At 40.4% G+C, this 13,816-nt stretch overlaps 1 protein-coding gene across 2 annotated transcripts in view; it reads right to left on the bottom strand.

Annotated features, from left to right (window-relative positions):
- Window positions 1-6,092: 6,092 nt before the first annotated feature.
- The window catches only part of FAM91A1 (family with sequence similarity 91 member A1), a 28,155-nt gene continuing 20,431 nt past the window's right edge, over window positions 6,093-13,816 (bottom strand). The window contains exons 20-24 of one of the 2 annotated variants that reach the window (XM_080610422.1): window positions 13,331-13,480; window positions 11,852-11,959; window positions 11,451-11,574; window positions 10,510-10,579; window positions 6,093-9,107 (exon numbers count right to left, since the gene is read on the bottom strand). In XM_080610422.1, coding sequence (XP_080466548.1) covers window positions 8,931-9,107; window positions 10,510-10,579; window positions 11,451-11,574; window positions 11,852-11,959; window positions 13,331-13,480 — 629 coding nt within the window. In that variant the 3' untranslated portion in view covers window positions 6,093-8,930. The remainder of the gene's footprint in view (window positions 9,108-10,509; window positions 10,580-11,450; window positions 11,575-11,851; window positions 11,960-13,330; window positions 13,481-13,816) is intronic. The other variant, XM_080610421.1, reaches the window with a different exon arrangement.

Below are 13,816 nucleotides of genomic sequence, written 5' to 3'. Positions count from 1 at the left end.
GTTTCATTTGCATTTCTACAACAGGTGAACTATTTGTCAAAAACGTGTCATTCTGTTAGAATCAACTCTTAGAATCATAGACTAGTTAGGGTTGGAAAGGACCTTAAGATCATCTAGTTCCAACCCCCTTGCCCATGGGCAGGGCACCTTGCACTGAACCATGTCACCCAGATGTTCATGTAAAGCTGTTCTTCAGCTTTAACTGGCTTGTCTGCATCAGGAAGGAAATGGGGTGGCACTTCAGCCTGACTTATTTAAAAACATTGTGATGATTCTTTCAGGGATGACCATAAACCATCACGTAACCTGTAAATAAGTACTTGGCTGTTAGTGAGCTTTTTTCCTTTCTTATATAAAATTGTCTCAACAGTTCTCTTTAACTTTGTTTTATGCCTTGTGTTGATAAAGGTTAACTACATTTCTCTAGGAAAAAAAAAAAAAAAAAACATTTACCTGTATTCTTTGGAGTGATAAAAACAAATCAGAGCTTGGTGCAGGCATGAATCTTGCTGCCATCCCACTCCTTGCCCAGGACTGCAGAGCCACGTGCAAATGTTTTAATCAAGTGAGAGTGAATTCTCTAGATAAATCTGAGCAGCACAACACGGGCAACTCATTTCCTGTGGCTGTCTGCAGCTCGCCCCACGGCAGAGCTAACAAACGCAGAGCCCTCGTGCACACCTGTGAGAGGTACACAGCACAGCAGAGGATTCAGCCATCAAATCCCTCCTCCATAGCTGGCTATGCAGCTATAAACTCCTCCAGTTTTTTGGAGTTGGAGATGATGGGCAGATGAAATTCTGCCTGCTTTAGAATAACTTAAATATGATCAAAAGAAGACCTTCAAGTGATTTTTGTTTCCAAAGAAGGTCTCGCAGCACCCTGAGATGAAGCATCTGACAATCCAAGGTACTGTATTTCTCTTACAAAACCTTTTCAGCTGTAATTCCCACAGCAAGGAACTATGAAGGGAGGAAGAACAATTCAAACACAGACTAGAGAACACACATACGTAATGCTGCCTAATCCACAGCTTATGTGGGGACACTAAAAGGGCATCTAGCAAGAGGCCACACACATCTTGGCCAACAAAACATTTGGGTTTTTTGCTCCAAAACCCATCAGAGAAGTTGGTTTCTCCTTGGCTTTCCTCAAGGCAGGCAGCAGCCCGGGCTCACTGTGGGTTATGCTGTGGTTTATAGCACATGCAGGCTGGAACTGAGCTGAAAGCAAGAGCCAGGGAACAGCGCACAGCATGCCCCTGGGAAGGATGCAAACCACTATTATTTCCTAGAGGAGCACTCTCAGTACAAGGCAAATGGAAGAACAGCCCCATCCTCACTGGAAGCCCCGCCAGCTGCCATCTCCATCCCCTGGCAGACACCCTTCATCCTCACACCTCCCTTCAGGTTGCGCATGGAATTCAGAAAGCTGTGTGCTTTGGCACATGCCTCTATGGCCACAACAACATTGGACCTGAAATATCTTACATGAGACACCCAGCCATGTGTAGGGATGTTTTAATCATGATTTCCCAGGGCTCACATCCTGGAATCACTGCCACAGAATCACAGAATAGTCAGGGCTGGAAAGGACCTTAAGATCATCAAGTTCCAACCCCCTGCCATGGGCAGGGGCACCTCACACTAAACCTATCGCGCAAGGCTCTGTCCAGCCTGGCCTTGAACACTGCCAGGGATGGAGCATTCACAGCTTCACCACAGGAGCATTCCCTGGCAACCCATTCCAGTGCCTCACCACCCTCTCAGTAAAGAATTTCTTCCTTATTTCCAATCTAAACTTCCCCTGTTGAAGTTTGAACCCGTTACCCCTTGTCCTGTCACTACAGTCCCTGATGAGGAGTCCCTCCCCAGCATCCTTATAGGCCCCATAGCTCAGTCCATGCTGTGAGTTGGGCTTAACAGAGCTGCCACCTCGGCTTGTGTTTCTCACATCATTGCTCAAGCCATGATGCAGTTCAGAAAATGTCCATGCAGAAAATGACCTAATTTCAGCCCTCAGTGGAACCAAACAGAATAGTGTAACTATTGCAAACAGACCTTCAACAGCAGCTCAAGTTCCCAAATACATTTCTAGCTTTTCAGCACGAATACCTGCTTCAACCACATAAGAAAGCTGATGACACGATTTGCAATTGCAACTCAATACATTTCTAAAAGTTTAAAAGTTTTGTGTCTAACTTAAAAACAATATTTGGATTCTTTCAATTGTTCAGAATATAACAACCCCTTCATTATTCTTAAAGTTTTCAGCTTGGGTAGTTGCCTTCTTGGAAAAAGCGTCACGCTCAAGTGATCTGTAAAACCAAGAACAGCTCTTCCAGAGTCTAATTCAGTGACTTTTCAACCTCTTCAGAAATTCCAGCACCCTCTACAGCTCTGGAATACTTTGTACAGAACTATGGCACCAGCATCAGAGCCAAAGGCAGTAGGCAGAGTTTAAACCCCATGGGGAAGACAGTCACTTAAATATCGCTGTCTTTGCAGGCAAACACTAAACCCTTCAATCCTTTCTGCATCACATTCTCAGAAGTGCAACACTATCCAGAAGCTGCTGACACAGATAGTACAAGTTAACATTCCTGTAAGTAAATGAACATACAAGTCATACTAAATCCCTCTGTCTACAACAGTCTGAAAGGTTTTATAGCTATCAAATGTTATAGTATGACTGTGTATCACATATTTAGTTTGGGCTTTTATTCCCATTAGTCTGCCATCAGAGTACTCTGATGAAAGTATCAGCTTGAGTCCAGGGCAGCCAGTTCACAAAATCACACCGAAAGTTAAACACCTACAGTGAAAAACCAAGCAAATATTAAACATGACAGCAAAATGCCATGGAGCTCAGCTGCAGGAACTATGGTAAACTTCCAAATTACAATGACAAAATATTGTTCATGCGTCTGGTATCCTCAGTCCTATATCCAGATGAGTGTTTCAGATCCACTTTGTTCTTTGAGAACCCCAACTGCTGTTCAGCCTGAAGAAGCTCAGTTTTGGTACCTTTCTTGCTGCCTTCCTGAGCGCTTTCAGCCAAATCTATTCAAAACCTCAGAGACTGTCTCCCTGACCTGCCATTTTAAGAAGATCAAACACACATCTTTGAAGCTTTTCACTTGTTTCTTCCTTCATTCTCACCAAAACACAGACATCTCAACTCTGCCATTCAGGAACTTCAGTGGTCTGCCCTTCCTTACCACAGTGTAGATGAGGTTAAATTTGCCACCTGATCCTCATCAAGTTTACAGCAGGAAAACAAACATGAACATGAACCAGTTGCACAGAGAGAGTAACAAGATCCTATCCCCCGTCCTTCTCTCAGAGGTTCCTGGCTCTGCTTCAAAAGCCCAAACTTGGCCAACCTGCAACCAAAATTAACCTAAGAGATACTGTCATATATGGCAATGCTCATGGAATCAACAAGCTCATTACAACTGATGAATGTCATTTGTCTTACCAGTATTTGCCAAAGGCTTAGTCCTATTATTGAGCTTTATAAACAGCTATATGATATTCTCCAAGTAACATTTTAATCAAGTCTATTTGCTGAAGCATCTTTACCCAGTAAGGAGAGCTCTGCCTGTTTAATTACATTAGTGCTCACTAGCAAAGCACATCCACTTCAATACTACTTCTAATTTAAAAAAACCCAAATTGAATCCACTGCTTTTTCCTGATGCTGCCTGCGACTCGAAGTCAAGACAATAACAAGAGAAGTGCTGACACCTACAGGGCAAGATACTTGTTTAGAAACCTCAATCTGGTAAATCTCACTACCTCACTCACACTGTACAGTCGAGTCAAAACAAGTGTATGATTTCAGAGTATGACAGCTACTGCATCTGATTTGATTTAAAAAATTATTGCAGTAATCCTTCACACTCATTTTCAAAACGCATTTTGTTTTTCTACATGGGGTGCAAATACAACCCAGCCCAATTCACGTTGATTGTAAAGTTCAGAGAGCTGGAAAAACAAGCCATGAGAGTACTTGCCAGTCCTATTTCTATTCCTTGCTCACATCCCTGGCACCTCTAACCTCTTTCCCTTTTATTTTTTTTTTTGATAGGAATGGCCCCTAAGGATTTGCAACTAAGAGTTGTGTTTCCATTTCCCTATTTTGTATGAGAAAGCTCTACGACGTAATAGGTCAGACAGACACTTGCCTCCTTCTCCCAGCACTTTTCTACGCTATTATTCCTTTCCCTTTATCATCATTAGCTTCATTTCTGTTCCTCAGGTGAACATACACCTATCGTAATGGCTCTAGCCCCACTCTTCTTGTTGCCATAAAGTTCTTTTGTCACTGGTTCGTTTGCTTCCCTGCAGCGGGAACCGCACAAACACCATATTCATAAAGCTGGTCTAATGCTGGTAGTTTGGTAGCAATGAACTGGTTTTACAAAAGCGTGTACTGGCTGAATGTTCTACTATACCAGTGTTCTCCAACCTCACAATCTGAGTTTTGTTAAGCATTTGACCTCGCCCTACTTAAACACAAGTGTATAGAACCACTTCATGTATTTTATATAACCAGAAACAGAGTAATTGAGGTTGAAAAGGACCTCCGGTGGTCTGTAATCCAACCTCTTGCTCAGAGCAAGATCAGCCATGAGATCAAATTGCTCAGGGCTTTATCCAGTCTGGTTTTTAAAACCCCAATGGATGGAGGCTGCAGAGGTTCTCCCACAGTTCTGCTTGGACTTCGAACAATAGTTTCCTTTGAGTGGCTGGGAGTGTGGAGGGGAAAGCAAAGGGCGGAGAGCAGGAGCCTAGAGATACAGGACATAGATTTATAATGTAAAAAGGGAACAATTAAACAAATTAGATCACCATTAATTTGCAGGAATCCAACATCAGTATTCATTAAAGCTGTCATAAACTAATGCCTCCATCACCCTATTTGCATAGTGATACTGTCGATTCACTTGAGTGAAGCTGTGCCGAATCACCTAACAAAACACACAAGGATATAAGGAGTTACCAGTCGCACATGCTTTGGGCCTCCAGAAAGCAGCAATTCAAGTTTTTCACCACCTGAGCACATCGTGCAACGTCATTCAACTCCATGTGCAAGATGGAACTCTGAGCCAAGTACCTCATCACAACCCTGGATGTACTTTATGTTTCTGAGCTCAGCTCAATTCCTAAAGTCCCAGCTCATCAGAAGGCCCATTTCCAGAAAGCATCTTGTACCAAGTAGTCTCTAAGCAAGTGAACTTGACTATCAAAGCCACCGAAAGCCCTCTTCAAGAAGCATTAAAACAAACTTGACTTTGCTCCAGGAGATGAGAGGGAATATTAGCTTTAAGTGCTCAACAATAAAATCAGATACATTTCCTCAGTGGTCCAAAAGGAGCCTTGTATTCCATCACAATGACGAAGCTAGAGGCATTAACATAAGTTACAGCACATATTCTCAAGAAATCTAGAGAACTGCAAGCTAGAACAAAGGAAGGTTTAAACACAAGTGGTAAGTGATTAGGTTTCTTTCACCATCTAGGTCTGGATTTCTTTTTTACACTGTAATCAAGACACTCAAACTCTCCACAGTTATTTTGTCACGATGACTCCTCAGCCTGGATTGCTTTAAAGAAACCAACAAATAACAATTTTGGTCTCATTTCTTCAAAGTTCCTAGTCAAAAATATCTTTAGTCAAAGAAAATAGGTAAGAAACCATACATGCAAGTACCTTTAAATATCCAGTAACACCACAGGTTTAGATTGTGGCTGAAGGAGATACAGCATACACCATCCTCTTGGACTCTCCTCCTCAGAGGTTAAAGCATAAGAGATTTCCATTGATAAGACTGCATTTCTGCAGAATTGCACGTACCCAGGAAAGATCCTTTGATGACATTAAGTAGTCTTGAGCACTACAGTGACAGAGTGGCATTTTAAAGCTGTGCCCAAGAAGAAAAGTGCTGCTTGTGAAGGATTCTGCACATGGTTTAACCTACACCACAGTTTATTTGTAAACATTTGTTACATGTGCCAATAATTTAATTGAACACAGACTTTGTACAGTTCAATGTATAATATTAACAATATCACACTGGAAGAGCACAACTGTGTTCAGTTAGATGTACTTTAAAACCATCATACAAATACAAACCATCTGGAACACTGAACAAGGAAGCAAAGAAAGATTTGAGAACAATGAAAGAAAAAAGAACTGTGAAGTAAGGTCATGATCAAAAAACCTGAAAACAAACATAACACTTTCTAGTTGGCTTCTGAACATCTTTAGGTATATCCATCTAGACTGAACACTACTTCGGTTATGCCAGAGCACAAAGCCAACATCTCTTATGCAAGTTAAAAACCTCACTGAAGACAAACTTCAAACAGCTTTACAGTATGCAATGCATGTGATTTTCATGACCGCCAATAAAACTACCTGAAGAAAAGAAATTGATTTAATTTGTCTTTATTTGCAATACAATATAAAATAGATTCTTTTGGTATGAAGATCTTTGAGATCTTATTTTTTACACCATATTTAAAACAAAAGTCACATACTTTGAGTAAAGCCTCTGGACCATCCTAAGCACTGGCGCTGTAGTTGAGTTTCAGGTATTTTATGGACTTCTTTGGTTGCAATCTGTTCAGTAAACTTCAGATATACAGACTTGAACAAGATCCTAAACTAGTGTTGACACTTAAATTAGAGTGGCTTCAGTTCTAAGAAACTGTAAGATATCTGGAATTCTCACCAGTAACTGTAAAATGATGGGTATTTAACAACTCTGAAAAGCAAGTTATTTTTATTTAGAAACTTGACTTTAGACAACCTAATAACAAAGGGTATCCTTCACTTCATAACACTGAAGAATATGCAGTGAGAATGAGAAATTTTCATCTATTTTCAAACTTCCATACAAGTTGCACTGTCATCACTTTACATACCAGTACAGACAGTGTGTAGCAAAATTTGATACTATACAGCAAACTAGCTCATCTACTGCAGCTCACTGTAGCATTTAAAGTAACATCTACAGTACTTAAAGTTAAGACATCACCTACTGCTTAGTTCCTCTACTGTGCTTAGATATTAATCTCCACATAACAATTCTCATAGTAAATGTTTCCTCTGGCATTTCTAGCAGATTGACATCCAATTCCTCTTTAAATTTCTCTTGAAGGAAATAAGGCAGCTTAGAAAAAATGCCATGGAGAATACGCACATCCAGTACAAAAATCACTGTAGTGTAAATGATCGACTTTATATAGATAATCTAGCTTCATAATATATGCAGAATACCAAGTTCAGCTGCTGCTGGTAAAATACAAAAACAAACAGATGTAAGAAAGCAGCAGTGAGCAAACTGAAGTACTACAGATCCAGTTTCTTAAAGCCCAAGTCCTACACTTACGCCTTAGGAATGTATATAAAGCATAGGTAAAAAGGAATAATGGGATTTTCACAGTTGTAACCAAAGTCACTGCATTATCCTATGGTGGTATGTTTGTCCTTTGCAAACTTCTGTCATGTTTTTTCTTACAGTCACGCAGAAAAACATATAAATCAATACGTTGCCATTTTTCTCCTTGCTGTTGTCCACCATCATCTATGCCACAGATTCGTGGTCCATCACATATTGTAGGCGTGTGATGACACGATGGTTAAGTCTCATTTTTAATGATGACTACTTAAAACAAGGCAGTTCCAGTAAAGAAGAGTTGGCAGAGTTCTTTAGACAGCTGGGTTAAGAGTCTTAACACTTTACATCTCTTCTCTTTGTGTGCTAAATGGGACAGATTCTTTTTAAGCAGGCAAAACGTTTTTAATGCCTAATATAAACAAAGTGAAATCATGCTACATAAAATCACCCCATACACACAGAGCCAGAATGTGATTTTAAATGAAACAGCTCACTGTTAATGTTTGGCAGCAGCAGCAGCTCATGGTTCAAGGAAAACAGATTCAGAGAAGTCTCTCCCTACACATTCTCTGCTGTCATCTTCCTTTACTAATGACTAGAGTGAAAAATAAAGAGCTCTGTTCTTACGAACATTAATCAACAGAACAGATCTAGTTATCTACCTTAACTTACAACATCAGGAGTTTTCCCACAGCAATCATCACCAGCTTCAAATAACAATAAGGGACTAACCCTCAGTGTGATCAAATCTCAGTCACTCCTGGTTTTATACAAAGAACAAGATGAATCCCTAATCATGAAGTACCCCATGAGCACAGCCAGCCACTTCAGCCCTTCCATAATACTGTACCTCCATCAAATTCTGCCAGAGGCAAAAGCACACCACTCATCTTCAAAGTGGCCTTAAATCATCAGCAGGCCTTTGATTCTGCACTAAGCCTCCAGCAAGCATCAAATCTCTTTGCATTGTACTGATTTGCCAAGGCCCCAGTGTTAAGCTGAACTACAGAATTCAACAATTCTTAATGCCCCATATCACCATGATATTTTGTTTTAAACAGTTGGTATCACTGAGCTTTCAGAGGAAGAGCTGAATCTCTTACCTTTATACAGAAAGATATTCAGTAATACAGTACAAAACTAAACAGGATTTATGTCTGAGTAACGAACATAGAAAACTACTATTGCAATTTTGTGGTGACAGCATAGAAATTTAACAATCATCAGAAAGCCTAGAAAGGGCATGTTTAGTTATAAAAGAAAGATTGTCTCAAGATAAAAATAGTGCTGACAGCTAAAAAGCTCTCTGTTGCAGCAAGATATGCAGTAATGAGTAACAAGTTCTAGACAGTTTAAGCACGTCCCCAATACTGCAACACAACACATTTTTGTAACACTACTTTTACATGGGTTATGCTGCAGCAGCAGTACACTTCTTAGTGGTTGGCACTAGGAATTAATCATAATAGAAGAAAGGCATTTAGTGATCAATGCATGAGAATCCCTACTTGACCTGTTCCTTAGGCGTGGTTGAAAAAAACTGAGGAAGGGGACCATCCGTTCCATTCGGATAATACGCCTTCTTTGAACACGAGATTCTTGGCAGGAAGTGGAACACCCATATCTGCAGAAATAGGCTGCAAAAGAGAACTTGAAGAACCAGCGTCATGGAGCTGATCCAGTGCTGAAATACCTTCCTAAAAGCAAAAGGAAGGAAAAAAAAAAACAAACCAGTGTCTCAAAAGCAAGACAAACGATGAAGGATTTAACAGGTGGAATATAACAGGCTGATCTAATCCACAAATACACTTACTGTTTCTGAAGTGTGTTACTTTAATCCAATAAATACCAAATCATTATGGAAGTAAAAAGAGAATAAACAAAGGGAAGCATGAAATAAGCATACAGCTGCTTCACCTGCATCTTGTGCATACATTATTTGGCTTCCAAGAAACCTTCAGGGAAGCCTGAAGCTTAAAAGTGCAGGAAAGACCTAGCAAAACGAATGCAAAGATAAAATCTTCAGGACAACTATCGTACTGCTGTTTATCCCATACTGTGCTAAGAGGCATACATGTATTTGGAGGCACTGACTTGACCATATTTACAGTAGTTTTATTTCCCACAAGTTTGGTTTTCTCCCTTTAAAAATCACTTCAGCACCTTTTACTTCTTCCTATGACCATCAGCAATAAAAGTGTACCTCAGAGAAAAGATCTGAGAGATTAGAAAGGGAGCCACTTGAGACTGCTAGATGGTTTCAAGGCTTCAAACCTATTGGAAATCTCCAACATTCTCATAAGAAGGCAGTTTCAGGATGACCCCATCCATAATACTACCTGGTTAAGTAACTTGCAAGTTCCTTTCCTCACTGTAAAGACAGTTTCAGAGAAAAGTACTATACGACATAAGCAGGTAAGCAGATTCCATGCTACATGGGGACATGCTTTGCTAACTTAAACTTCCATGCAGAATTATAGCAGGCTGCAGACCTGGCATTTCTACTTACTTGCTACACAAAATCACTATTCCCTGGCTCTTAGAAATGTCTTCTCAGAATATGCAACTTTTCATATTTATACTTATTCAACACCAAGCTCTAGAAGATCTTACAGTAAGTGCAAAAAGTAACTTAAATGAAATACACATTAATGGATATTACTTTTTCCTACAGGAACAGCACTGACTTGAGATGCACATAAAAATCTCAAAAGATCAGAATATCCATGGTTTGCAGTAAGTCTCCCTAACATATCTAAGAAGCAACCAAGTAACCAGTATAGCAGGCTGTGTTACAACAGGAAGAGAGAAGAACAATTGTGTTGCGCAAGTCCCATAAAAAGCAATGGAAGTAATTACAGATAAGAAGCAACCACAGGAGAGACAAGGATTAAATAAGGCTAGAAAGAGGATAGGGAAGTACTCACTTCTCACTACCAGTAGCATTTGACATTGATAGTACTGTTACACAAGTACCATTTAAAGAAAAAGTGAAACCAAACCATGCATGTTTCCATACACCCAAGAATGGCAAGTAGGAGGGCAAAAAGGGATCACAGACTATATAGAATGATTTACATCTGGATTATTGTTCCTTACCTGGAATGAATGAACAAAATTAAGGACCTGCAGAGATAGTTTTCTACTGGAATGTAGGAGTTTCTGAAGGCTGTCAAAAACAAAAGAGAAGAGGTTATGTCTGAGGTGCACAAATTTTTATTAGTACCACTACAGTAACTTGCTGACAAGTAACTCTAGTAGTACCTAATATTACGTGACAAAGCTAAAAGCTTCACACAGAAAGCTTGATAATATTGTCATCACTGAAGAGGTGCTTAACTTATCTGCTCTTGAGTCTAGTCAACTAAATGCTATTTTCCTTACCATTTGCACCACACTAAAGTAAAACTATTGCAATTGAAAAATGCTATTTTACATAAGACATTAATATATTAGAATTTATCATGTCTCATGCTTATCTAGGAAACGATGGTAACATGGCATGAGCAACAGATTAGTGACACACTTAAAAAGCAGGTCAATTACTATATTAAAACCCTTAAACTATGTTTTCAAGCAACCTTATTTTTGTTCCCTAGAACTATGCCCCAGTGAAAGGAAAGAAAAACAACAACCCAAACAACAAATAAACCACAAAATCCCATTGTTGAAAGAGTAATCTTTCCTAAAGAAAAGCTACTGTAAAAAGCAGAAGATAGCACGACCATAAGCCATGACTAAACTGGGCATATAGGATACCAATAGTAAAGAAAATTTCCACAAGAGCTAAACGCATTTTACATCAAAGCATTACCAGTAAGCTTCCCTCTCACCCCCACCCCTGACAGTTAGGATGAATAAAGAAAGCTGGTGCTAGGAAGGGGAAATGAGCAGGAAGGCACCCAAATTTACTTTCATTTCCTGATCTTGGCTCAGTTCTGCTATTACAGTCATTGAGCTGTAGGTGCTATTTTTTTGCACAACCTCTGGACATAACACAGACAACCTGTTAAACCAATAGCTGATAAATCACAGCTCACCTTTCCTTTCTACATAATCCATGAGTGGCAATTTTTCTGCAGACCTTCTGATTCAACTCAGAGCTGAAAAGTGGAATGCCAAAGCATAATTCCAGAGGAACCCATTCCAGTTCTGTTGTGGGTACTACAGGAAGTAAACCAAAAGACAACCAAATTTGAAGAAAAGACAAAGGAAGAATATTGACCCCAGAATCAGTTAGATCAGAATCCACTGGATGGGGTTCATTCTTTTTAAGACAGTACATTTACAACTGCTCAAAGATTTAGGGAAAATTAATTTAAGGAGGAAGCATGGCAGTTGTCCCAGACAATAATCAAAAAAACATGTGTTCAGATCCTTAAAACCTATATATCTCAATGGACTGAAAATGTTTAGTACAAACCATCTGCCATCTTATTACCTTCAAGGCTTTGCCTGACTGCAGAATCCATTGAGGTTTCTTCTATTACCATCTCAAACGATTCTGTACTCCCATTTACATCAGATCCTGATGCTAGGTCAGCCTCTCCTACAGGTGAAGTAATTCTTACATTAACATGCAGATGAACAAGTTTAGTTACCAATGGATGTAAGGAATATGACACAAGCTTTGCCTAAAGACCAGATAGCTATAAAACTGGAGGAGGCAATATGGAGAAACATATGGCCTGACTCATTTTAGGACTTAGTCATTAGGCATCCCAAACACATTCATGAAAGATTAAGTTCTTGCCTGTAACAATGACACAACTTTGAAATTATTCTTTTTTTCTTCTTTTGACTGTTCTAGTCCAATGATTTCTTTAGTCAGTATCTGCTATTTCTTAGCTAGTCACAAAGAATAATAAACTTACTGCCAATAGATTTGCACTCAAAATGATTTCCTGTGTTGGATAGTATTTCGTAGAGTTCCAAATCAAGGAATTTAATCCTTTGCTAAAGTGACTGTAAGCAAAATTAAGGGAACACAATCAAAAAGTTTGCTGATGACACCAAGCTGCGTGGTTCAATTGATATGCTGAAGGGAAGGGATGCCATCCAGAGGGACCCCGACACGCCTGTGAGGTGGGCTGATGCCAACCTTATGAAGTTTAACCATGCCAAGTGCAAGGTCCTACACCTGGGTCAGAGCAACCCCAGGCACAGCTACAGGTTAAGCAGAGAAGAGATTCAGAGCAGCCCTGCAGAGAAGGACTTGGGGGTGTTGATCAATGAGAAAATGAACATGAATCGGCTTCAGTGTGCGCTCGCAGCCCAGAAAGCCAACCGTATCCTGGGCTGCATCAAAAGAAGCATGACCAGCAGGTCAAAGGAGGTGATCCTGCCCCTCTACTCTGCTCTCGTGAGACCTCACTTGGAGTATTGTGTGCAGTTCTGGTGTCCTCAACATAAAAAGGACATGGAACTGTTGGAACAAGTCCAGAGGAGGGCCACGAGGATGATCAGGGGACTGGAGCACCTCCCATATGAAGACAGGCTGAGAAAGTTGGGTCTGTTCAGCCTGGAGAAGAGAAGGCTGCGTGGAGACCTCATAGCAGCCTTCCAGTATCTGAAGGGGGCCTACAAGGATGCTGGGGATGGACTCTTCATCAGGGACTGTAGTGACAGGACAAGGGGTAACGGGTTCAAACTTAAACAGGGGACGTTTAGACTGGATATAAGGAAGAAATTCTTTACTGTAAGGGTGGTGAGGTACTGGAATGGGTTGCCCAGGGAGGTTGTGAATGCTCCATCCTTGGCGGTGTTCAAGGCCAGGTTGGATGAGGCCTTGGGTGAGATGGTTTAGTGTGAGGTGTCCCTGCCCACGGCAGGGGGGTTTGGAACTGGATGATCTTAAGGTCCTTTCCAACCCTAACTATTCTATGATTCTATGAAAAATGACCGTTATTGGTTTACCAACCTCTTCCATCAGAAGCATCGCTCAGCTTCCTGTTAGCATGCCGACTTGAAGGATTCAGCATAGTGACATAGCCACAAAAGTGCTGCAAGTCTACTTTGTTTCTCAGTATTTTTAAAGCCGTATGAATGCCCATGTTCACACGAGAGAAGTCTAGTAGAAAACAACACATATTCCAGCTTACTTTATGAGAAGCCTCCTCCATAACCATATAGTTCATCTCTAGGCCAGACTAAGTTTCTTATGTGGATTTTTCTCCCTTGTAGCATTCCATCTTAGCGATCACATTGGTAGGTCTGAGATAACAGATAATAACTGTCTTCCCACACCAAACACAAGCTAGTATTTTACAGTACAGTAAAAGAGCAAAGGAGAACAAAAAAATGCAAACAGAAGACTATCTCGCTCTCTCGCACACAGTCACATACGGACAGCAGAGATGGCAAGCTTCAGCTAGGAATCAGATTGCCATAAAATACTGGTACTGAA

This window comes from Psittacula echo (genome assembly GCF_963264785.1).
Source record: "Psittacula echo genome assembly, chromosome: 2".
Lineage (NCBI taxonomy): Eukaryota > Metazoa > Chordata > Aves > Psittaciformes > Psittacidae > Psittacula > Psittacula echo.
Note: the sequence above shows the minus strand (reverse complement) of the source record. Positions and strands in the feature narration are given on the sequence as shown.